At 38.5% G+C, this 23,291-nt stretch overlaps 2 protein-coding genes across 6 annotated transcripts in view; both read left to right on the top strand.

Annotated features, from left to right (window-relative positions):
- Nucleotides 1–16,247, top strand: part of COL24A1 (collagen type XXIV alpha 1 chain) — a 126,147-nt gene extending 109,900 nt beyond the window's left edge. For 3 of the 5 annotated variants that reach the window (XM_068141188.1, XM_068141190.1, XM_068141187.1), the window contains 10 exons: nt 176–238; nt 1,383–1,436; nt 3,048–3,083; nt 8,287–8,322; nt 8,417–8,443; nt 9,465–9,530; nt 10,483–10,651; nt 11,859–11,968; nt 13,060–13,275; nt 14,845–16,247. In XM_068141188.1, the coding sequence (XP_067997289.1) occupies nt 176–238; nt 1,383–1,436; nt 3,048–3,083; nt 8,287–8,322; nt 8,417–8,443; nt 9,465–9,530; nt 10,483–10,651; nt 11,859–11,968; nt 13,060–13,275; nt 14,845–14,991 (924 nt within the window). In that variant the 3' untranslated portion in view covers nt 14,992–16,247. Of the gene's footprint in view, nt 1–175; nt 239–1,382; nt 1,437–3,047; nt 3,084–7,490; nt 7,551–8,286; nt 8,323–8,416; nt 8,444–9,201; nt 9,299–9,464; nt 9,531–10,482; nt 10,652–11,858; nt 11,969–13,059; nt 13,276–14,844 lie in introns of those variants that run through there. The other 2 variants (XR_010987677.1, XM_068141191.1) reach the window with 2 other exon arrangements.
- Nucleotides 16,248–17,887: 1,640 nt separating this feature from the next.
- ZNHIT6 (zinc finger HIT-type containing 6) overlaps nt 17,888–23,291 on the top strand; it is a 30,792-nt gene continuing 25,388 nt past the window's right edge. The window contains exons 1-5 of the mRNA XM_068141186.1: nt 17,888–17,971; nt 19,340–19,405; nt 19,495–19,601; nt 19,687–19,772; nt 21,040–21,143. Of these exons, the coding sequence (XP_067997287.1) occupies nt 17,904–17,971; nt 19,340–19,405; nt 19,495–19,601; nt 19,687–19,772; nt 21,040–21,143 (431 nt within the window). The 5' untranslated portion in view covers nt 17,888–17,903. The remainder of the gene's footprint in view (nt 17,972–19,339; nt 19,406–19,494; nt 19,602–19,686; nt 19,773–21,039; nt 21,144–23,291) is intronic.

The raw sequence follows: 23,291 nt of genomic DNA, 5'->3' as shown, positions 1-23,291 counted from the left end.
CTGGAATATTGTAGGCAGAACTGTGTACTTCATGTCCAAGGACAAATATTTTGGGTCAGTGAGCTTGATATTCATTACTGCTCTTAGAAATTGTCTTACTTTCACTGATTCCAAGAAAGCGCAACATGGATAGCTAATGTCCCCATGTGATTAAACTGTACCTTTTTATTTTCAGGGTCTTGCAGGGGACATTGGTTTAGTTGGAATTCTGGGCCCCAAGGGTCCAACTGGCCAAGCTGTAAGTGTTCTACTCCATGAAGTATGGCTTGCAAGTGACGCATTTATAGCTTAGAGAATTATCCATTTTTCCTTATTACAAGACTGCAACACTGTAACCAAACCTTTCTCTCTGATTTTGACTCCACTAGAAACCCTTTGCTTGTACTGCAAGAGTGCTCTGGTTGCAACATGGTTGCAGGTACAAAAGCAGAGCTGTGCTGTTAATTTTGAAGGATAAAAGCAAGCTCTGCTGACAAGCATGGCTTTCCTAGTATAATTTCATTTACACAAGTATCCTTATTGCTGTCATATCTTTGTCTGTTGGGGTTGAACTTTCTCTTTCCTCTTACTGGCAGCAGTGCTGGTTGTATATCTCTGTCCTACGGCAAAAGAAAAAAAAGCCAAGCTTCCTGTACGACAGAATGGTGCTCAGGCATTATTGATTAGTAGATACTCTTTTTTAATAATTCTTTTCTTTTTATCTACAAGGTTACTAAACTGCATTAGCTCATTCTTCACTACATTCTACATGCATCTTTAGCATTTTAAAATATTGGGCAGTGTGCATTCAGCTTACAGTTTGAAGTGAAAAAGAGGGAAAGTTGCAGTATGGAAGGCCTTACCATAAAATCTTCTCTCATCACAGAAGTTAATTAGTTCAGTTAATCAGATGCAGAGCAGCAGCTTTAGGGGTCTGTTCTAATAACTACGTCCTTTTTCTAAACATTCCTATACAAGATGAACACTGGAAATCAGCAATTTGCCCTAAATTAAATGGAAAAGAGGAGAAACATTTTAGCAGCACTTCCTGGCAGCCTTACAAAAGCATTTGTGGGCAGTAATACAGTTCAAGATGTAGTTGATTGTATCTCAATAAATACGTGGTCTTGGGTAATCAGAGTACTTAAATTTCCATTGTTTTTAGTATATCAGCTTTCACATAAAAGAATGTGTGGGCTTTCCAACCACACCTATTACTAATTATTAAAATAATTACCTTGCTGATTTTGTAGCAATGTGCACTCAGTGTCCAGAAAGAGAATAACACCATGATTGTTGGATATTTGCCAGGGCTGTGTGCTTAGGTTCTTTAAACAAGGATATGTCATATGGATTGTCTTCATTTTGAAAACATGGTCAACTAATAAATTCTTTGTTTACAGGGATATATGGGCCCTGTTGGTCAAGAAGGCATAACAGGCCCAACTGGCAGGCCTGTAAGTCTCCCTTCTCTTTTGCATAATTTGGTTATTTCACTTAGCCTTATTTATAGTAATCTGTTTTGCAACATGTGAACTTCTCATTTTTCTGTTTGCAAATAGCAGCTAGCAGGAACACCTTCACATTATACCATGCTGGTAGGTTAATGTATGTGACTCCAGGACCTGTAATACAAATAAGGGGTGGGGGGGGAAGGCACAAAAATCTGTGACAAAAAAAATGTCATCTCAATGGTCTTCTAAGTACAGTATACAGAGAGCATGCCTGTAGCAATGGGTGAGTCAAGATGTACACCAGCACCTAGAATATCCACATGGTAGTTATGTCTCAGACCTACGGCTGAGAACCTATCTAAATTATCCATACTCAGTTTCAATGGAGTTTATTTTTTATGTGTTGATTGGGCTGAACTGTCCAGAATGCCCCTTTAGACCTGTCAGGAATGCCCACAAGGCCTTGTTGGGGTATTCCAGGTGCTGGTGAGGTCCCTGTTACAACTTAAGTGTTGTTAGCCTTTCTTACAACCATCAATGGACCCCCGGTTTCCTGCAGTGATAGAGCTCCAACCTCATCATACTTTCCATCCCTTGTTGCACTCCCTGTGCCAGAGATAGAGCAATGTTCTTTAAGAGAACATCCATGGCTCATGTCTGCAGACTACCCAGCCATGCAAGGTAGTTTTAGAGGCTCTTTGTGCCACCCAAGCTCCTCTGCCTGATCAACAAGACTAGGGATGAATGAAAACATCTAAAAATGTAAATAATGATTATAAAAGTAATAGGAATATACAATAGAAGTCATAAATAAAGGTATTTACAAGTGAAAAGGGAGAAGGGAAATGTTCCTTCTATAATTAGATTAATCTTTCCACTTATTGGGAAAAACACAGTACTTTAAGCCTTGCGGAACTCTTCTCAGTCCCACTCGGGAGGAAAACTTTACGGTTGCTCGTATGAAGGCTTTTAACAGACTTCATATTGACTGTAATGGTTTGCTCTTGTCATTAAGAAGGCATTACAGGTGAAGATTAGTTCTTTGTGTTATGAAATGCAGCTATCAAGATGCAAAATTCTTCCAGAGAAGTACTGTAGAATTGAAGAATTGTTACCATCTTCAGAGACACAGTTTAAGTGTAAAACTAGACAAAAATGCCATGGAGAAAGAAAAACAGTCTCTAATCTGTCTGTGAGAGGAGAGCTAATCGGGTAATAAACTCAGCTATTTAACCAATGGATTTCTTCAGTGGTAGCAAGTACTAAGTTTGGTTCTCTATACTTAAGAGGGTGAAGGATTGATGTATTAGAGTGGATTAAAACATAGAGAATGCAGCTGATTGATAGGGAGAACACTGACAGTTACAATTACTGTGAAAACCACTTTTACAATCCAGAGTAAACAACAGCTTTCCACACATAGGAATTACAAAATGTTTTCAAACAATTTAACTTTCTAATAGAACAGGAAGATTAAAGCCCCAGACTTGTAAATACTTCCACAGATGAGACTGGATTTTTTATGAGAGCTGTATAACTCTGATGGATATTAATCTTCTTTCAGTCCTAGGTGGTTAGAAAGCACACTGAATTAACATCTTTTCTTTCTTAAAGGGACTAAGAGGTGAAAAGGGCACAAGAGGTGAAATGGTAAGATGAAACAACTTCTTTGCTTTTAATTTTTTGACTGTGCAGAACCTATTGCCATGTTACTCTGAATACAGTCTTGCATGCTCTGAATGTCAGACAGTCATGTTGTGCTCCTGGAGAGTGCTGGCCAAGAAAGCTGATAGCAAAGAAAAATCCTGTGTCACATTTATTGTCAGTGCCTCACAGCATAGCAGACATACACAAGTTCATAACTCTGTATCATCTTGTCTAGACAGGCAGAAGGTCAGGAGAAGCCTAGAGCTGAGAATGGGTGTCTGTGCCTTCTGTGCCAGCTGTAGTAGCGATAGGCAGCATTGCTAGGTTATGAAGTTGCTGTCTTTCATTTTTCTGTAAGGCTATTATGTTAGTTTCTGTACATTAGTAAATGTTCAGATTTGATTTAAAAATTGTTAACGCTAATAAAGTCTCAAATTAATAATGGCTATATGAAAAGCCATTAAATGATCATATTTCAGCTAGTATAAATGCAGTGATAGGTAACACCCATGACATGACTTTATATGTCAGGTTTATAATTAGTTCCTTTTCCAGTAATTAGCCAATGCGATCTTGCTCCTCTTGCTCTTACCCTGCCTTTCACTCCACATCACTTAAAATCATTTGTCTTATCTTGCTCTATTGTGCTTTTAGCAGCCACCTGTGTACAATTTCAACCTAACTGCCTTATAAAAGTTTTGAAAAATAAATCAGAAATACTCAAAATTGCTGAAGAATTAAGGCTTGAATCTGAACTTGCTATACATGTCTTGGAGAGCTGTCCTCTGATTCTAATGTTCTTGAGGCAATTGCTGTCTCAGAATAAGAGGGAAACTAGTTTCTTAATTAGTGCTGCTATTAAACATCTCAAAAGTCCTTTTCTACTGTTTGTTTATAAGAATTGCTATGCCAGCATAGAGGTAAAAATGCTGACACTTAATAAACTTCCAAAATGGTGAACAAGAAGCATCCATTTCCATTGTTGGTGCTTGTTAGTTCCTAATAAGTTCTTGAATTAATCAAGATGAATTAGTTTCTTCTTCAGAGAAGAATGTTTAATGTTAATACACAGTGGCATTAGTTTATATTGCATAGCCAAGGATATATTTCCACCTACTTTCAGATACAAATGAGAGAAAATTATTTTCATCTGATATTCTGAGTTTAAATTTATATCTTTAAAATTTATATTGGCACGCTTCCTAGAATCACAAAGATTTAAATTTCTTTTGTAGCAGTCCAAGTTTTAGTTACAGTTTTTAGTCTGTCAGGGATACAGTGTACCTCACTAGGAAGAAATGTCCTTTTATCTTGGGGAAAACATGGAAGGTAAAATCATGTCTCCTTGTTTTGCTCAGTGGTGAACCAAAGTTCAGGTCCTGTAGGCTACTTCTGGAGGAAAAAAATGATAGAGTCAGAAAGAGAGCTTGTTGAAAAATTTTAGTCAAAGTTACTATTCAGTTCAAAATAGTCATATCACTGTGACTGCAACATTTAGACAAACAAAGAGTACATTTTGGAATATTGTTTCAGAATTCTAACATTTCTGAAAGTGTGTTTCATTTTCTTGCTGTGTTTTTATTATTATTCTTATCTCATGGCATGTCCAGTAATGAGTTACAATGTAGAGACATAGGATGGCATGTCAAATAATGAATTACAATGTAGAGATATAGGATAATCCAGGTTGTAAGTGATCTCAAGACATTTCTGGAGAAACTTCCTGTTTAAAAGAGTCAGCTCTGAAATCAAACCATGTTGCTCAGGGCCTTAATCAGCCAAGTTTTGAAAAGTTCCAGGGACAGAGGCTGAGTAATTTCCCTGGGGAATGTGTTTCAGTGTCTTACTATCCTCAAGGTGACAAAAAAGACACGAGATGAGATGACAAGGCATTATCTGTAATTCTCTATTAGCTTTTTTAGCTTAGATTTACAATAATTAATGGCAGATGCTACACTGTATTATATTATATTGTATGGTGTTATTAGGATTTACCCATTATGAGATATGGTGACATAACATCATATTGACATCAGTGAGCAGGGAAAGCTTAATATTAATAATTTTGTTAAACACTTTCTGTTTCTTGGAAATTTTCATCAGTCATGGAAAATATGGAAGTTCTTGCTCATGTTTTCAAAGTTAAGCATGTGTGTCACTGCGTGTAAAATTATAGCTTTACACTATTGGAAAAAGGTTGGGGTTTTAAACTTTGAACTTCTGCACTAGCAATCCAGTCAGGTGATTAAAGAATTAAAGAGTACACTGAAACTAACTGCTTTATTCTCTGCTTTTGCTGTTATGAACTAGAATTATACCTTTCTCACTTAAATACTAATGTCATCAAAGGGTAAATTAAGTAGATTTGTAAAGGCAATCCTGTACATTCCAGTGAAACATTTAGCAAATAATCTAATCTCTGAAAAGTTTAATTTAACCTCATTTTGCTGCTCCGCAACAGGAAAGGAACATTTATAACATCTCTACAGGATTTTCAACACAGTCTATGCAGATTCATTATATTTTAAGGGCTTATAAAGGTAACTGAAATAGTCCTCTCAAGTTTTAAGGCACTTAAGAAATGTAATATTCCCAAAAGTAGTTAACTCAATTAACAAATTGCATTCAATATTTACTTTTGTTTTTTCTTCATATGGGTTTTATTGGCAAGGAGACAGTGAGTTAAGACAAATCACAGTCCTCTTTTACAAAATACCTTAAATTCATTTGGACAACGCAGGTTTTAATTTTTGAAAGATTCAATTCTATCTCAGAAACCACTGCAGATTTTAACTGTCCTTGTCCCAAGACTTTGAGTCTTAAAATTGTGATACATGCCAAGAATATATAGCATTAACTGAAGTATTCAGTCATCTGAAAAATCCACTGGAATGCCTAAATGTCAGCACTCAGAATAAGGACATCTATTCATCAGAGAGCAGTGGTTACTTAGGGACAAACTGTTTAAGACCTTGTGCCTACAAGGCAGACCTTGTGTCCTACAGCAGACTAACAGCACCTGAGTTGTCTGATTAACGAAATGTGGAGGTCAGCCTACTCAGCTGGCAGTTGATTGTCAAGAGCAGAGGGACTAGCCCAAAATAGTGAATGTCATCTCTGCAAACCCATCTCTCGTCAGTTTTGTAATAATTAATAACAAAAATAATGTTTTATGCCTGTTTAGTAGTAATAGAATTTAAAAGAAAATTTCAAGCTGAGTAATACTCAGAAGAGTAAAAAGAAGCTACACAGAACTTGCCACAGAACAAACAGAGATTTCTATTGTACTATATATGTGGTTTCTTTTCTATTTTCCAATTTTTAGCATTAATGTCTTTATAAAATATCAGTAAATATTGCCCTAAAAGACAGCATAGGGTCCTTTTAATGGGTGTAAGTGGATGAAACATAAACTGGTCAGAATTTATCAATTGAAAAGCTGACTATATTTACAGTCCCTAGAGCTTATTGCCATTAAGATTATCTTAATTAAATATCACAAGACCATATCTCTAAACAATCAAATTGCTTCAGTTTTGGTTCTCTTCTAGTCTCCAAAGGATGTGTATAAAAAATGGGTCATGGCCTTAAAGCCATTTGCAGTATCTCAATATAGCCTTGTTGGTATAGATCTAGCGCTAGAAATTACACGATGGTTTCCACTTTTCACACCATTCACAATACAGCAGGTCAGCCTCTTTGGCATGGGCTAAGCAGGTCATGTGCAGGTATGCTTAACTGGTGTGGCTATGGAGGTCATTGTAACCCCTGACACATGCATTCCCCAGTAGCTACCATGTGCTTTGCCTTATGAATGTATCTAGAGATAATAAGAAATGGAGCTGGTATTCTCTTAATCAGTGACCTAAATAAATCACTCCTATCTGCTTTGAGATCCCTTTTTAAAATATACCTTAATTGTTAGGTTGAATCTTGCCTTTCTTTACCCATTTCCAGCTGCCCTTGCTTGTGGCAGCTTGAAGTACACCCTAAGTTCAGCAGCTCTGATGCAGTGACACACAAAGAATCTTGCTGTGAAATCTCGCAGCAGGAATGCTTCTTATTACTATATTGAGTGGTTTACAAATTAATACCTCTGACTAGATCAGTTTCACAATATTTGTCAGCATGGCTATGTCAGATAAGATTATTTCTCTTTTGGCACAGACATAGTACTGCATGACAATACACTAAGAGGGCTTTTGCTGGAACAGTTTATTGTGCTTGAATAATTGGTTACAAGCAGCACGGGCTAAAGAATGTTTTGCTTAAATTAACTCAGTTATGTTAAAAGGTTTTCCTAATACATGGTGCAGCTCTGGCTTATGCCTTTCAATCCTTTTTCACTTGTGGTCGTATTAAGGCCTTTTCTTTTCTTTGTTGTTACTCCTTCTATTGTTTATGTTACAGCAGCTCCTAGAGGCTTTGAGTATTGTAGAGACTGAAGAGGATAATCTAAGAGAGACATAAGTATTGATGTGTATTAATAAATATTCACAATCATTCCATCTTAATGGGAATAGTTGCTCAAAGAAAGAGTAATTCAGATGAGGTTATTGTTTTGTGGAAGGTCCATGTCCAGCCCTAAGGCAAGCCTAAAACTTAGATTTTAAGACTCTATGTATTGTAGGCACTAAAAGCTAGGGAAAAGCAACTGTTTCTTCTCCTTGTCTCCTCCATGCATCCAACTTATGATGAGGAAACAGACATAAATAAATAAATGAAGGAAGCTTGTACTGTCACTATTAAACAACAAATATAACATGTTCTGCCTGAAAATTGAACTGCTGATAAATGGAGCTAATAAAAGCCCAGCAGAGAGTCATGGGGTATAGCAGATAAGTTAGTTTTTTACAACTCCCCATAACATTACTTAAAATGCTTTTATGGTCACTCATCCTTTGGGGTACTTGTATTGGCAACATGCATATAATGCTGGCACAATGTATAGCACGTTATGTATTAATACTTTGCATGACTTCTATTATTCCCTTCATATCAAAAGTAATTAGATAAACAAGTAACCAGGCAACCCAGCAATTCTAACACATGTTAACAGGGTATGGTACTTTAACAGCAGGGGATAATCATCTACAGCTTTACCCAAACCAGTATGCATTGTGGGCTTCTGGGATTTGAAAAATACATAAATGTAAAACCCAGAGATGTTCATCTATGTGTTACATTTTTCCTCTGTTTCTTCTAGGGGCCTCAGGGACCTCGAGGCCAGCCAGGACCACGTGTGAGTGCATAATTTCCATGCCTGCGTTTTTATGTTGTGATTGCATTATATAAACATGTGAAGCACCTAATACCTGGTTTCTCCCATTTTCCAGGGACCACCTGGACCACCAGGACTAACAGTAAGTCCTGTAACAACCCTAACCTACAATACAGTTCTTTTATGAAAGTTAAAATAGTGGGATCCTCCTCAAACATATTGCTTGTTCATCACTGCACATGAAACGCAAATACATTTTTCTACAACTTCCATCACTACAGCAATATATTTGGTTTTTTTTAACCTTCTGTACTTTTGACATGGGTTAACTCTATCACACTCTAAAAGCTTTTTCTCCTGTCCTGTATTTGAACACTCTGGAAGATAGCAACAGAGGATTTTGTGCTAGTTCTGACCCAGATGTTCTCCCTGTATATACACACACAGATATTTAGCTTATAATGGAATTGTACCAGTTAGGGCAGACTCAGTTCTGAAGTTTCCTAAACCTGTAATGACATATATCATCTGAGAAGACATTACAAGAACTAGATGCTTGTGTGCATGACTCGGTTCTTTAAAAATAAACAAACCTGTTGTCAGGGTCTGGTATATATCTGTGTATCACACAAAGTGCAGAGAATGAAAATATGCAAGAAACAGGCTTGCTTCAGAGGCTACTCTGTCAGTCTTGGCATTTCTTAATGCATCATGAAGACTACTTTGATCTGTTAGCTGCTCATAGATGATTGAGATATGCTTTGTGTGTGCTTCTCTGTAAAGGAACGACACCTTTTCACACTTATCTGGATTGGGTTTCTTAAATATGTAAATTAAATGGCTGGGAGAACTAAGTAGGGATATTAGTCTGGAAGAACTATTGTAGTAACTTTTTCACAGGTTCCAAGAGTACCATCACTAAATTTGGTATAGGGATAGTAATAAAAATCAAATATGCTTTTTCTGTATGCATGCTTGCATTCTTTGGAAATGGAAGGTAGGATCCTATTTTAAAAGTAAGTGTTTACAATTCATTATTTTCTAAAATGCCAAAATGATGAAGCTATCGTGTGTGTTGCTATATAGTGCTCAAAGAATTTACCACCTACATTGTAGAATATTCCTGTTAATGTTTTTATATCCTTTTTTTTTTTTTTTCCCAGAAACAAGTGGACATCAATGCTGCTGTTCAGGCTTTAATTGAGTCAAATGCTGTACTGCAGAGGGAGGTAATGTATTTCAATGCATTTGCATTGTCATACAGGCTATGCAATTACAATACAGCAAACTGTTTCTGTACAGGAAACAAAAGTTCTGTTGCTTGTTTTGTATCATGTCTGGAAAGTGCAAGGAAGAGCTCTTCTGGGAAATCAATAAAAGCAAAATGGCCTTTAAAATTAATTTATATTAAAAAAAAATAATCAAGAGGGGATTGGATGTGGCACTTGGTGCCATGGTCTATTCATGGGGTCTGTGTTGATAGGTTGGACTCGATGATCCTCGAGGTCCTTTCCAACCTAAGTTATACTGTGATACTGTAATACTATTTTTTGAGGACAGAACAAGATTTCTTTAAAGGCTTAATTTAAAAACAATTATGGACAGCAAGTATTATTGTTAGGATTTATAAGATACAATTGAAATGGAGTTAAGAAAACCAGCATCATTTCTACCTTTTTGTCCTGACTGACAGTAATGGAAATTTGTTGACTGCCACACATCTGCTTAGCCACAGATAATGATGGTGGCATTTAGGCCTTGATTCAAAAAGTGTATATGATATATGCAAGTTTGTGGTCTCGCTGATTGCAAGACAATTGCTTACATGTATGAAATAAATACATTTGCTACATAGATTTCACTGTTCACAATCTGAAACTGCTAAAATATTTTAAAAATACACTAAATTTTTTTTTCTATTTTTTTTTTTTTCTTTTTGGTTAATATGTCACAATGATGTATTTGCATGATCTTTACCTGCCTGTACCTTCACTGCTCTGATAATTATAATAAAATGTACTAATCTATTTATTGGAATATGTTATTCTTACTCTGTCTTATATGGCTGACTGCATGCGTTGCAAATATTTTGCAATATTCAATGCCCATTTGACTGTTACTGTATGTACTGTTGCTGTGATACTTCTTTGTGGTAACATATTTGCTAATGGCCCTTGGCAGAAATACCAGAATACTGAAGTAACGTTACTAGATCACAGTACAGAGATATTCAAAACGCTGCACTACCTTAGCAATTTACTGCACAGCATCAAGAACCCTCTTGGCACACGAGATAACCCAGCACGCATCTGCAGGGATTTACTTAACTGTGAACGTAAAGTGTCAGATGGTGAGTGTCCACTTTCATTAAAGCTGGGCTGGGGAATGTGTTGCTTCCAAATGTTACTTTCATCAAAATTCTATTGTGTAGATTCTTTTATTCTATGCTCTTGCCGTATGCCTTCATATTATATTTAAGACAACATTTCTGAATTTTAAGGATGGAAGTATGTAGCTATCTCCTATTGCATAGATATTAGAGACAGATTTATATCTATGTATTTTTTTTAAATGGTGTCCAGAAAACTAGAAACTGACTCCAATTTTGTGAATAGACACAGCTAATCTTGAAGTCACTTCTGTAGACCCGATTCTAGAATCCTAATGAGAGCTGACAGTTGTTGTATTGCAGAAGGTTCTGAATCAATATTTCAAATAAGAAATAACTCTTTAAACCTGTAATGTCAATACTGTGACATAATTCACTTTCTGAGTGCCTAATAACATAAAAACCTGTAAATATCCCTATTATCAAATATTAGCATTAACAAGCTATGGAGGAAATGGGAAATGAAGTTGGAGTCCACTGGGAAATCACTGTTCTATAGCACAGATGATGATGGACTGATTCTTTATGACTCCAGTAGAGATGAGCCTAATGTTTATTACAGCTGTGCTCTCCTACCTAAGTCTCAGTCCTTTAGGGCCACAAAGGTCACTGATACAGTCACCCACTTCACACACTCACAGATAAATTGTAGAGCACAAGCTGACTCATACTTAACCATCAGTTAAAGGAAGCTAAATCCTGATATAATTTGTATGTGTCCTATTTCTTTTATTGGATTCACAATAGTAAGTGAATGGTAGTGAAGAAAAAAAGGATCTTCAAGATGCTGTGAGAGCAAGAGAATTTAGATGCATATTTTACATTCCTGAATATATTTCCTATATAAAGCCAAGCCAAAAAGGAAAAAGTTAAGTTTTAATATAGAAAGAGCAGCCTGGACATAGCACCTTTTTTTCCTCAGCTTTTACCTACAGAAAAATAAAACTTTTTTGAAACTATGACAGTACTCAAGAGTCATTGTACATGTAATCGGAATTGAATAGTGCTGATAATTTTGCTCAGCATGTGTTAGTAGAATTATAATAGTGAAAAGACTTATTTCCTAGTGAAACTGATGTGACAATATATCTAATACTTGCCAAAAAGTATTAATATTTCAGCAAAATTTTAAATAACAAATATATTTTTGTTTCATGTACACTAATAGGAAAATACTGGATTGACCCAAACATTGGATGTCCTTCTGATGCCATTGAAGTTTTCTGCAACTTCACTGCAGGTGGTCAGACATGTTTAACACCATTGTCTGTGACAAAGGTATGCATTGTTTCCAGAGACACTGTATTTGTACTCAGAACTGTCAGCAAATGAATGCTTATTTACTTAACTCATGAAAAAGTGTTACACTCCAGAGAGGGGTCACATGCATCTTTGTGGAAGGACATGTTATATATTCTGTTACAGAAATTGCAGATTTTCTGGACACAAGACATAGTAGTGTATCTCTCCCTTTGTTAATTTACTCACCTTCCACACCAATGGATTTTTTTTGTTTTGCTTTATACTTTTCTAGACAAGACACAAAAATAAGCCTGAAATACGTCTAAGCTACATTAGTAACTCATCACCCAGGGCAGCTAAGTTTAATTTAGCAACGCTGAGGTCATATGCAGTGGGAAGAAGGACAATTATGGCTACTTTTCAGGACTTAGCTACTTTTAAATACCACTAGGTAGAGACTGATTTCCTTTATATCATTGGTCCATGCCCCTCTTCATATAGCCCTTTGTGGAGTTTCACATATACACTGTAGTTGTTTAAAAAAACCAAAATGAATACCTTAAAAGAAATATCAGAAGAAATATTCCTGCATTTGGAAGACCCCTGAATATGATCTAGTCTTGAAGACATTCTTGTTGAGTAATGAGTAACTAGATTTTCTTCCTGAAATCAAAGTAGGCTTGTGAATTTTTTTTATTTTTAATAGAATATGGATATTGCCAGAATTTGTGGCCCAGGAAGACTAAACACTAGCATGATATGGCTGCAGTTAAAATACTGCTGCTAATAATATCTTTGTTTGAATCACAAAATAATTTGTTTCAGTTTCCTTATTTAAAAAGTGTGTGTGCTGCCCAGCTGTTTCAACAATGTTGTACAGATTAGCAAATGTTTAAACTCTGAAACTATCCTATGACGCTCTTGTTTACAGTAATCACCATAATAGAACCTAGCAACTCTCCTGAAAAGCACAGATCATGCTCTTTGACATTGATCTCAATGTATAAACCTCTATTCATGCTCCCATGCCGGACACCAGACATGTATGTGCATATTACTTTGTGTTGTGCTGGCCATTCAGCATAGTCCAGCTGTAAGTCTAACAATGCATTTATCTTGGAACTTAGCTGGAGTTCGGCGTTGGAAAAGTGCAGATGAACTTCCTTCATTTACTGAGCTCAGAAGCAACCCACAGCATCACAATTCATTGTCTGAACACACCAATGTGGAGATTAAACAATGCAGGCGGCCAGAAAACATCTGTTAGCTTCAAAGGATGGAATGGTCAAATATTTAAAGCAAATACGCTACTTGAACCGAAAGTGCTTATGGACGAATGCATGGTAAATATTTTTAGCACTGGCATTATTGAAACCATAATGTAGTTTCTGTTTAGACATTGCTAACTTTCTGCAAATTACAAACATTTAGGTTCACATCCCTTTAATCTTACTTCTTGCATTGTTCTGCAATTTGACACTGTATTCAATATCTATCCAAATGTGATACAGGCTATCTATAAGCTGCTGTTCACACTGTGTCATGTGTTTCAAGACTACTGAGACATTGGAAGGAGATCAGAACAGAAATAAGCAGGTCTTCTAGGAAGTTTTAGGAACAGATTTAGGTTTCACTAGGAACTCTGTTGAAATTATCTGACACACAATCTTGGGTTCAAACAGGCTGGAAATTAGTTTCACACAATTAAATATCTTTAAATTCATTAACTGAGTCAATTGTATGGTTATTTAATAATTTAATGCTGAATGGAAATGGACTCTGTGGGTAACTAAAATATTAAATTTTATTTGCATTTAGAAAAATTCTAAGAGCTGTTTAATTTTCTAATGCTTATTTGATTACTCCATTCACAAAGATCTAATCCGTTTAGTCAGTGTCTTGGTAGAATACTGTGAAATATAGCAGCCAAGCATCCTACACTTTCAGTATTTTATAGTTCTGTTTTCATTCACAATAACAAAAGATGTGAGGCTGGTTCCATATTGATACAGGGGTGTCAAGTGAGATTTTTGAAGACAGAAAGTGGTTTTATTGAGTCACTTTGAAGATGCTACACTCCAACCTTTATTAACACATGGTAATGAGATGCTGTAGACTGTGTCATGAAGATAAGATATGGCCATTGAAGTCCCTTCTTCCCAGTCTGTTTGGAACTGGTTTAATCCCTGAGAAAAATTGAGACACACAGAGATGGCTGTTGAGAAGTGCCATTTTTCTGTGACATTCTGTAGGGTCTGTAACTCTGTGTAGAAAACTGTAATGTACAGATGCGGTGCAGAGCCTCACACACTACCTGTTCTTCAGGGATTTCACTTTTCAGTGGTGTCCACTGTACTTGATGGTTTCCAAGAATGGAGTGCTTGCAAGCACCAAGACACTCTGAGCTTCAGACAACATTATAATGTTGTTTTACAGTTTTTAAAGAGGAATCAATTTCTACTGAGATTTTGAAGGATTAGAATAAACTACAAAGTTCATGGCAAAAATGCAGCTCTCATTCCTTACAAGTGTTCTTTAAGGGCCTAAGGAGTCATTCAAGTACCTGTAGAGTTCTTTACCTGAGAGCTAATGTTTAGAATTGGCGGTGAATTTAGCAAGCGATCTGAGAGTCCAGGACTACTTGCAAAGTGACAGGCGCTCTGCCCTGATCCATATTGCACTGTATCTGCGCCTGCTCCAGATTCCAGGCTGGGCTTTTCCACAGTTAGAGCATTGCCAGGAGTGCCCATGGGAGAACTGGCATTTATTAAATTGCACAGTTTCTTTGGGAGCTGTTGGGAGAAGAAATGTTTCTATAAGCTTCTTCTCTATTTTTTCTCTACAAGCACAATTTGTGTTTTCTGAGGGTCATCTTTGATATGAATCTAACCTTCTGCTTCTGTGTGTTGCAGATTGAAGATGGCAGCTGGCATAAGACACAGTTCTTTTTTCACACTCAGGACACTAATCAGCTTCCAGTCGTACAAGTTAATGCACTTCCTCATCTCAAACCAGGACAGCAGCACTTCATAGAAAGTGGTTCAGTGTGCTTCCTTTAAGGCTTCTGTTCTGGAATTTTTTGCATCAACATGGAATTTCTGCATAGATTGATTGCAAAAGTAATAATGCATCGCAGGCAAAATGACTAGGAAACTGAAGAATCATTTTAAACAGTGCTGGTTAAAGAACCTCAGGAAGAAAAAGACTTCCTCCTAAGGAGAAATGGCATTGAAAAAGAAAAGAAAGAACCAAAAGGCTGTAACAATTTTCATAAAAAAAGGTACCAAAAATTTGTTAGTGCTTTCTTGCATAATTTCCTGGAATTGAGTATTTGAACATGGAATTTTTCAGGACATCTGGTGTTCTTAGCAATCTCTTGAACAGCACTGCAGAAAAGCCATCCCGAGGAAAGCTGGAGACATACAATACGAAGGAGCAATACTGGCTAATGCTCCCAAATGTGCAATAGTTTATATATGAGAAGTGAATTATGCCATGGTACAATAGGTCTTCTTAAGCATTGTTTTACTATAGTCCTTTGTGGACACATGCATCTTAACAGATGGCACACTACCTCTTTTTTGTTTCCTGTCCATCTTGCCTTGGTGCTTTTCATAACACAAGGTGCTTGTGGCCTTAGCAGAGATTATTTGAATCCCTTTATCTTTCAGACTGTATGTGCTGGTTACATCAGGATGTGTTTCTGTTGTAAAGGTACTTGTTTTAAGTTGTTGCTCACATACTTCACTACAATGAAAACATTATTTATGTGGATTTCTTGTTTAAAATATTTCTGTGTACTGTTGTGGAAATGGTATATAAACCGCACATTGTATATGATGCATATATAGTCAGAACAGTTAGCTTTACAGCCATTGTAAAATTGTTGTAGAAGAGCTACCTACAGTAGATTTGAGGTTTAGATTCTGTGTTTCAGTTAATATTTCTAATGCCAAAGGCATCTTAAGATGATACATTGTGTATATATTTTGTAACTTGTGAAAATTATCTACTACAGCATGTCTTCTGAATGGCTGCTGTTAAATTATAATCAGCATTTCTTCAACCTAGAAATTCCACTTTTTCAAAGCTATTAGATCTTATTTTTAAAATCTTCCAATTTTTTTAATTAAAAAAAAAAAAAAAAAGAACAATTTTACCATTAGGAAAAGTACTCTTTATATGCCTCTCTTATCAATCCACAGGCAATACCAGACTATACTGGGGAGTAGTGGAGTGTTCAAACACTTGTTTAATTGTCTTGATCCATGGGAAACACACTTACCAAAGTATAATAAAATAAGCTTCCAAGCTATCTGTTTGTCTTTTACTATTCTGTTTTGTATTTTATAGTTCATTCTCAGTAACAATGAAAATCCTCTGTAAGGATACTTACTAGGTGACAATGCTGCTTTTTCCAAGGGAAAACACACAGGCTTTGTGCCATGGAATACTACGGGACAGTGCTCACCTTTACAAGGTAATATACACCTGTCCTGGGTTAACACAGCCCACTCAAAAGCCCTTCTCCCCCAACACAGGCAGGAGGAAAGTAACAACAGGAGAAAAAAAAAAAAAACAAAAACCCAAAAAAAACCAAACACCCACAACCTCTGGGCTGAGATAAAGAATTTTGCTGGAAATAATGCAACGCACAATCACCTTAGCCTCTTTGCAGAAAATTGCAGCAAAATGCACAAGCAGCAGCAGAAGCTAGCAACCTTCCCCCAACCCAGTGGAAAAGCCCAACACCCCAAAAAACCTGAAACCAGCAGCAGCAAACAGAACAGGAAGCTTCTCATGTTACATTGTGAACTTGAAGCCCCACCATACTTTGCTCCAGCCACCGCATTCATTTTGAAGCTGGCATGACAGCAGCGTGGTACAGGATATCAGCAGCAGATTCAACTCAAGCCATTGCACATTACATTTTATATTGAAGCATCGTGTTCCCTTTAAGAAAATCTCATAAAACTAAAGTCAAAGCAGGATTACAGAGAAAATGCTCCACTTTTTTTGCATTTTCAATATCATTACGCTCTGATGGTATCACTGGTTCCTAGTTTGGCTGTGGAGCTCATGTTGTGGCAAATGGAATTCTTTTTTTTCTTCATGAACTTAATGTTTTAGAACATTTTCTGCCTCATGTATATTTTTATTAGTCTCACCCTATTCCTGGAAATTCTCTATAGCCTATATTTCTGAGTTATATTAGCATGTCACAGAAATTATATTCTTTTAAAGAGCTTAAAGTAGTTATCAGGCAGCACAGGTGCAAACATGCATTTCTGTAACTGAGGCAAAAATGCATGTCCCATGCAGACAGCACAGTGAACTTGTGCAGCAGTGTACCACGTCACTTGAGTTGGGGGGTTGCCGGAACCATTTGGTTGAAGGCACCCCGTTGGACAGTCTATTTGTATACAGTGCAGTGTGCGTGTTGGAAAGTTTCGTGCAATCAGACATCTTTTACTTAAGGCCTTCACAGGCGCTCTGGTGCAGTTTTGTTCCACCATGTTAACAAGGACCTGTCGTCTTCAATTTTTTTTATGGTTTCTGAGGTGGCCATCTACTTTGTTACCCTTAATTTTAGAGCAAGCCCTGACCTAGATTAAAAGTCTTTTGTCCGATTCCTTTTATCCCTTTTCCTTTCATTGTTATTTTTCATGGTTAAAAGCCGATTACAAGCCCTGGGAAGTAGGGCTTTTGTAGCAGCCAGCGCAGGAGCGATAAACCCTGAAGGGAGAACGGTGCCGCTGGGAGCCGACCGCCTCCTGCCCCTGGCGATTCCGAGTGGGGAACCCTTCTCCCTCTCTCCAGGGCAAGCCCGGCGTCGGCCCGCGCCTCAGCCACCTGAGGTCGTTGTCCTCTGACGGCCGCCAGGCGGCGCCGCCGCCCGGGAAAGGCCGCGGCCGGGCCCGCCCTGCCCAGGCCCAGCGGACAGCGCGTGGAGAGGCGGCGCTGCAGAGCCATGGCGGAGCTTGACGAGTCCGGGAGCCCTCGGCCGTCAGCGGGCGGGCGGAAGATATCCTTGCAGAGGTATGGGCAAGGACAGCGTGCGGGGCCGCATCTGGCTTGCGCTCTCGGACCTGGCCGCCGAGCCTTGCGGCCGGCTATGCTTCGGAAATGCTCGGTGCTGCCGCCGGCAGAGGCTGCGCCAGCCTCTCCTCACGTAGCACCGCTACGGTAGGCCTGCCCCGGGGACTCCACGGGGCCTCATGGCGGCCAGGGCTGCTGCTGGCCAGGCCTGCGCTCCTACCCGCTCCGGGGGGCGTCGAGGGCCCAAAGGAACGCAAGTGCCTGTGGTGCGCGGCAGCGGAGCTCTCCGCCCGCAGCTCCCGCGCCGCCGCGTTTCTTCCCAGTTCGGGAGAGAGAAAGCCGCCTCTGCCGTGGGCGTTACCGCTCCGGGACGGGGCGGTTCCGTTTTCTTCACAGTGAGGGAACTGGTTCTGAGCATGGGGCAAGTTTTGTCCCGCGGCAGCGTCTGCGGATTCTTGCGCAGAGGTGAAGCGTGGCGTTCTAGCTTTGCCCCAGTGTGCATTGGGCACTGTGGAGAGACTAGGGGCGCGGAGCGGGGGCGACATCTATGTTCAGAGTAATCCCTATTTCTGTTTTGCAGTGTATGAAACACTTTCCCCCCGTTCTTAGAATATTTTGCGCTGCCGGTGTACAGAGACAGCCTCTCATCAGGAGGTGGGACTGACTGCTGAGCTTGGCCTTCACATCTCTGCCGTCAGCTAGTAGTAGACGCTTGTTGGGGAGGGGAAGGAAACTATTTTGAGGCTTATGTATTTTTTCTAGTAGTTGAAAGTGGGGGGTTTGTATCATTCTTGGCAAACTACTGTTGTTGGATACATACATAAAGCTTGCATATTGTACTTGAGAAGTTCCCTGACTTTGACCTTGATAAAATCCAGAAGTTGTTTTGCTGACAATATTGCCATGATTTCTCTGTTTCGTTTTTAAAATGTGATGCAGTGTTCAAGTTTAAATGTGAATCCCCAACATTTCTTTTCCTTCTGCCTAAGACTGGGAGCGTTATAAGCCAGCGTGGCATGATGCATATTGCAGGTGATGGAGAAAAGCACTGATACAACCCAGCCACTCAGCATCAACTGATACAGCCTTGTTATGCTTCTAACTTTGCAGTTAGCATGAGGTTTTTAGCTTTCTTTCAGGCATCTGTGTTGTGTTTTAATATAGGTAAGACTCGAGATATTTGCCATAGTCTTATGTTTTATCTGCCACCTTAACTAATTTAGAGTATTTGTATTTTCTCATTCTTCTTTCAAAGTTCATACGACTCTTTCTGAAAAGGTCAATTGATGGTTGTTGAGCACTCACCTCCCCAGGCCAAGAAGGCACAAAGATACTGTTTTATTAATAGGTACTTTTTACTTCCTTCAGATGTGAAACCTGTAGCCAGGAGGAAGCTAAGTATAGATGTCCACGATGCATGAAATACTCGTGCAGGTATCTATTATCTGAATTAAATTGTTCTGGTTTTCTAACCCATCTGTGCTGAATGTGGCACGTTAACGTTTTTCTTTTTGTCGTTTCAGTCTGTTATGTGTAAAGAAGCATAAGCTTCTGCAGAGCTGTAATGGAATCAGGGATAAAACAGCATTTGTCTCTGTAAATGAGTTTACCGACTTGAACCTACTGAGTGGTAAGAATATTCCTTGTGGTTTTTAAAGTTAATTGTTTTTACTGGGCTAGTACCACATTCTTTCTTGTTCTTGTTTAACTTTCAGATTATCGTTTCCTGGAAGACGTGGGAAGGACAGCTGATGCTGCTGCTCGACATCCTATTGTGCATAGCCCATCAACAAAAAAACATGTGAGTTTTAAATTAGCAAGTGGGACTGGTGGAGATAGGGTTGACCACCTATGATTTCCCACTGGGGCAGTCCCAGTCCAGATTTCTGAGCAGGTACCTCTCTTATGTGGGTATGAACGACCTAGAAATTTAGAGTCATGAATCAAAAGAAGTCTCTAGGTATATGTAATAATAGTGTTGATGGCTGTGTCCAGTTGCTTAGAAAAATAGATTGCTAGCAATGTACATTGTTTAGATTAAAGCATGACCACTCTTGCTGTTTGATGATAGATGTATCACAGTATCACAGTAGTTTTTTGCTGTTTGATGATAGATGTGTGTTAAGAAAGCTTGAATGCTTTCACCTCCACAACTTTTTGAACTTTTAAGTACAAAATTCCCATGTAAACAATGTGTTTATTAATAGCTTAAAAATTATTACATGCTTCCTCGTACATCAAATGAATGCAGCTAAAGTTCTACAAAGAATAAATCTAACCAACAATGAAATGAAATGCAGCCTTCTAAGGGTGAGGGGAATTTTGTTGAAAGTCCCCCAGTTCCAGTAAAGTATTAATGAGGTGACAGAAATATATGACATTTTCTGAAAATCTTATGATGATAAATTGTGAAGGCCAAGATCAAGAGGAAGAGAAAAAAAATCTGTTCCAAAATACTTTGACTTGTGGATAAGTCACCGAAAGGCATCAGGACCATGTTGTTTTACAGTCTTGTGATGATATCTTTAAATACAGCACTAAACTCAGTTGGAGAGAGCCTACGTTGGTGACAGTGAATTTAGAAGACTCCAGCTTTCATGCTGAAGTCATGCCCTGTGTGCAGTTACCACCATGATGTCTTGAAAACATGCACTGAAGATGGTGAGATGCTACATAGGTAGCAGTTCTTAAGGTGTGGTACAAGGCGTGTTTACAGGACAATAACCTCTGCGCTACCTTCAAATCAGAATTTGTCAGAGTGGCTGTGATGGTCCATGCACATCCTTTCTGCTGGTGAGGTTGTACTCCAAAAATCAGATCTGTGGGCAGCATTACACCCACAATGGCTGTCAGTGACTGTCATGGTAGAGAACTTTACTGTGAAGAGGTCATTGGCATGTTGTTTGTTTATCATGAAAAAATGGTTATTAAGGGAAAATTCACCTGAAAATATATAGTTTCCATGGTCCCTTTATTAAGTTTTTCATTCCTGTAAGCTTTCTTTTATTGTTTGACTTTGCATTTTGAATGTATTATTCAACTTACTTATCTTTTAATTATTTTGCTAGTTATATTGGTTGAGAAACAGAGCTCGGAAGTGTAATATCGATCTGAGAACAATGCCTGTGGGGTTTACAAAGAGAAGAGAAAATTCAACCAGTTACAATGCCGCGTAAGTCTTCATTAGGTTGCAGTCAGTATTTTGCTTTCACTAAAGACAAAATCTGAATTCATAGCAACATGCTTGCTTCTAAAATCTGTTGGATGCATGATTTTTTCCAAAAGCTACCTAGATTTATCATTCCACACTGCAGGTTTCAATTTTTTAGGCTCTTTGAGGTGAGTTTAGCAGCTGATGGAATTCATATTTTGTTTTGAAAAATACCAACGTTAGGTAACAGGAGGAAGAACCAGCGCTGTTGTGTTTTTCCATCTTCTAGTTGACATTGAATTTTCTTGCTGAACACAAGAAAAAGGAAACACTTCTTCAAAGATTTGTAACAGGATTATTGTAGAATGATTGGAGAAATCCCTCTGAAAAGGCAGACTTAAGTCTGAACAGGTGCTTCCGATACGGTTATCTCTGTTGCTTTGCTGTGTGAGCAGTTGCTGTGCTAGAGGATATGGATGCGTGATACAACATAACTTAGAGAGACAAGTGCAGACAGACAGATAAGAATTCAGGAAAGAGGCTAAAAAGACTTTTAAGTGTTTTTTCCTTTATCCACTCTGGGTTTTCTCTGATATCCGGAGTTTGTATTTTGAAGTATTTTCATAGGAACAGGTCTAAGAGATCGACTTGATGCTCTACTGGGAGCAATTATAAATGCTTTCCGAGCTTTCCACAGTACTCAGCTGTGTCAGCTACTGCTGATGGCTCTTTCACTTGTTTCTATTATGATTGCAGTTTTGGAGACAAGTTCTGTTTTCAGGATGCATTTTTCCATTTATTCTCTGTAAGGTACAAGCCATGATGTCTGGCAGGGCACTGGCCTGTGGCTGGGCACTGACTGGCCAGTGACTAACCACCAGGTGTCTCTCTATAACAAATAACCTACCTGGAAAACTACTCAACCCACCTGCCTGTATATCATTTCTTCTGAGGCAACAGCATAGTTTTTTGGGTTTGCAGATCTTCCTTTTTAACAGAACATAAGGCATAAAAGAGATGTAGAAGTTTAGCCTTTTAAAGTTACATATTTTACTGGTTCTGGTAGAGAAAACCTAGGGTGGACTAATGGAAAGAAAGGAAATCTGGGACATTTTCTCCTCTCTAGATCCAAATTTATGGATCACTGAGACTCTTCCCTCAGAATACACCAAATAGCCTGAAACCTTCCAGTTGTTAATTGTGTGTTATGCCACTGACTTTCTTTTCTTTGGTAATGTGCTCAGACTTTTACAGATACATTCTGCTAATGTTATGCTATTGAAGTATCTCAGGGTTAGAACTGAGTTTAACTTTTCTAGAGGATTACCTTAATGTTGTGGATGAAACAACATAAGCCTTTAAGGTTAGTACAGGGTAAAGAGTATCTTTCTGAGCAAGTCCAGAGGGCCTCAGGGTAATGGAATCAGTGGCTAAGAAAAGGACAGAAGAACAGGAAGGGCACAGATAAAGGGAGGTTTGATGCTATTGGGAAGATCCTGGTTATGGTACAATAATTTGCTGACAAAAACTTGCCTTCATGTATCATGTTTTTAAATCTATTTTTCTCTAGCAAGCCTTTTTGGGTACATACTGAAGTGTAGCTTTTGTAGGGAGCAAATTGAGCTTTGAGATTACTCTTTGAAGCGTATCACATACTTTTATGTTGTTTAACACAAGTAGATTTAAAAACCTGTTGGCAGATAGGTATGGAAATATTTCACAAGCTGTCTGGGAGAATGCCTTATCCTTTCTTTGGCAAAGGTGTGGAGAATGTGACGAAAATGGGATGAGGGTTGAGGCAGTAACCAGGAAACTCCAGTCAGTAGTCAGATGGGAAGAGGGGAGTGAGCTTGCAACTCCATGGCTGGAGATGATGACAGTGATGAGACACTGAAATGGAATAGTGCAACTCCTACAGCTCTGCAGTCTTTGCTGTCCTGCTCTGATCTTCCCTGCTGCCTACAGTGTCACAGGCATCTTCACCTAGCTCTCTCCCATCTCTGTTCACAAGACCTCCCAAACAAAATCCTTCTTACCTCTCCTCCCCGGCAAGGGGAGCCAGAGGGCTCAAGTCTTCCCCGCTGGTAAAAGGCATGCCTACAGTCTGAGAGCATCTGATCATACAATGTATGTGGGAGAAAAAGGAATCCTTTTCATTGTCTGTCTTCC

The sequence above is a fragment of the Melanerpes formicivorus genome, unplaced genomic scaffold (assembly GCF_026170545.1).
Source record: "Melanerpes formicivorus ecotype bairdi unplaced genomic scaffold, bMelFor1.0.p_v2 SCAF_7, whole genome shotgun sequence".
In the NCBI taxonomy this organism is placed as follows: Eukaryota; Metazoa; Chordata; class Aves; order Piciformes; family Picidae; genus Melanerpes; species Melanerpes formicivorus.
The sequence above is the reverse complement of the archived record's forward strand: the minus strand, read 5'-3'. Positions and strand labels throughout refer to the sequence as shown.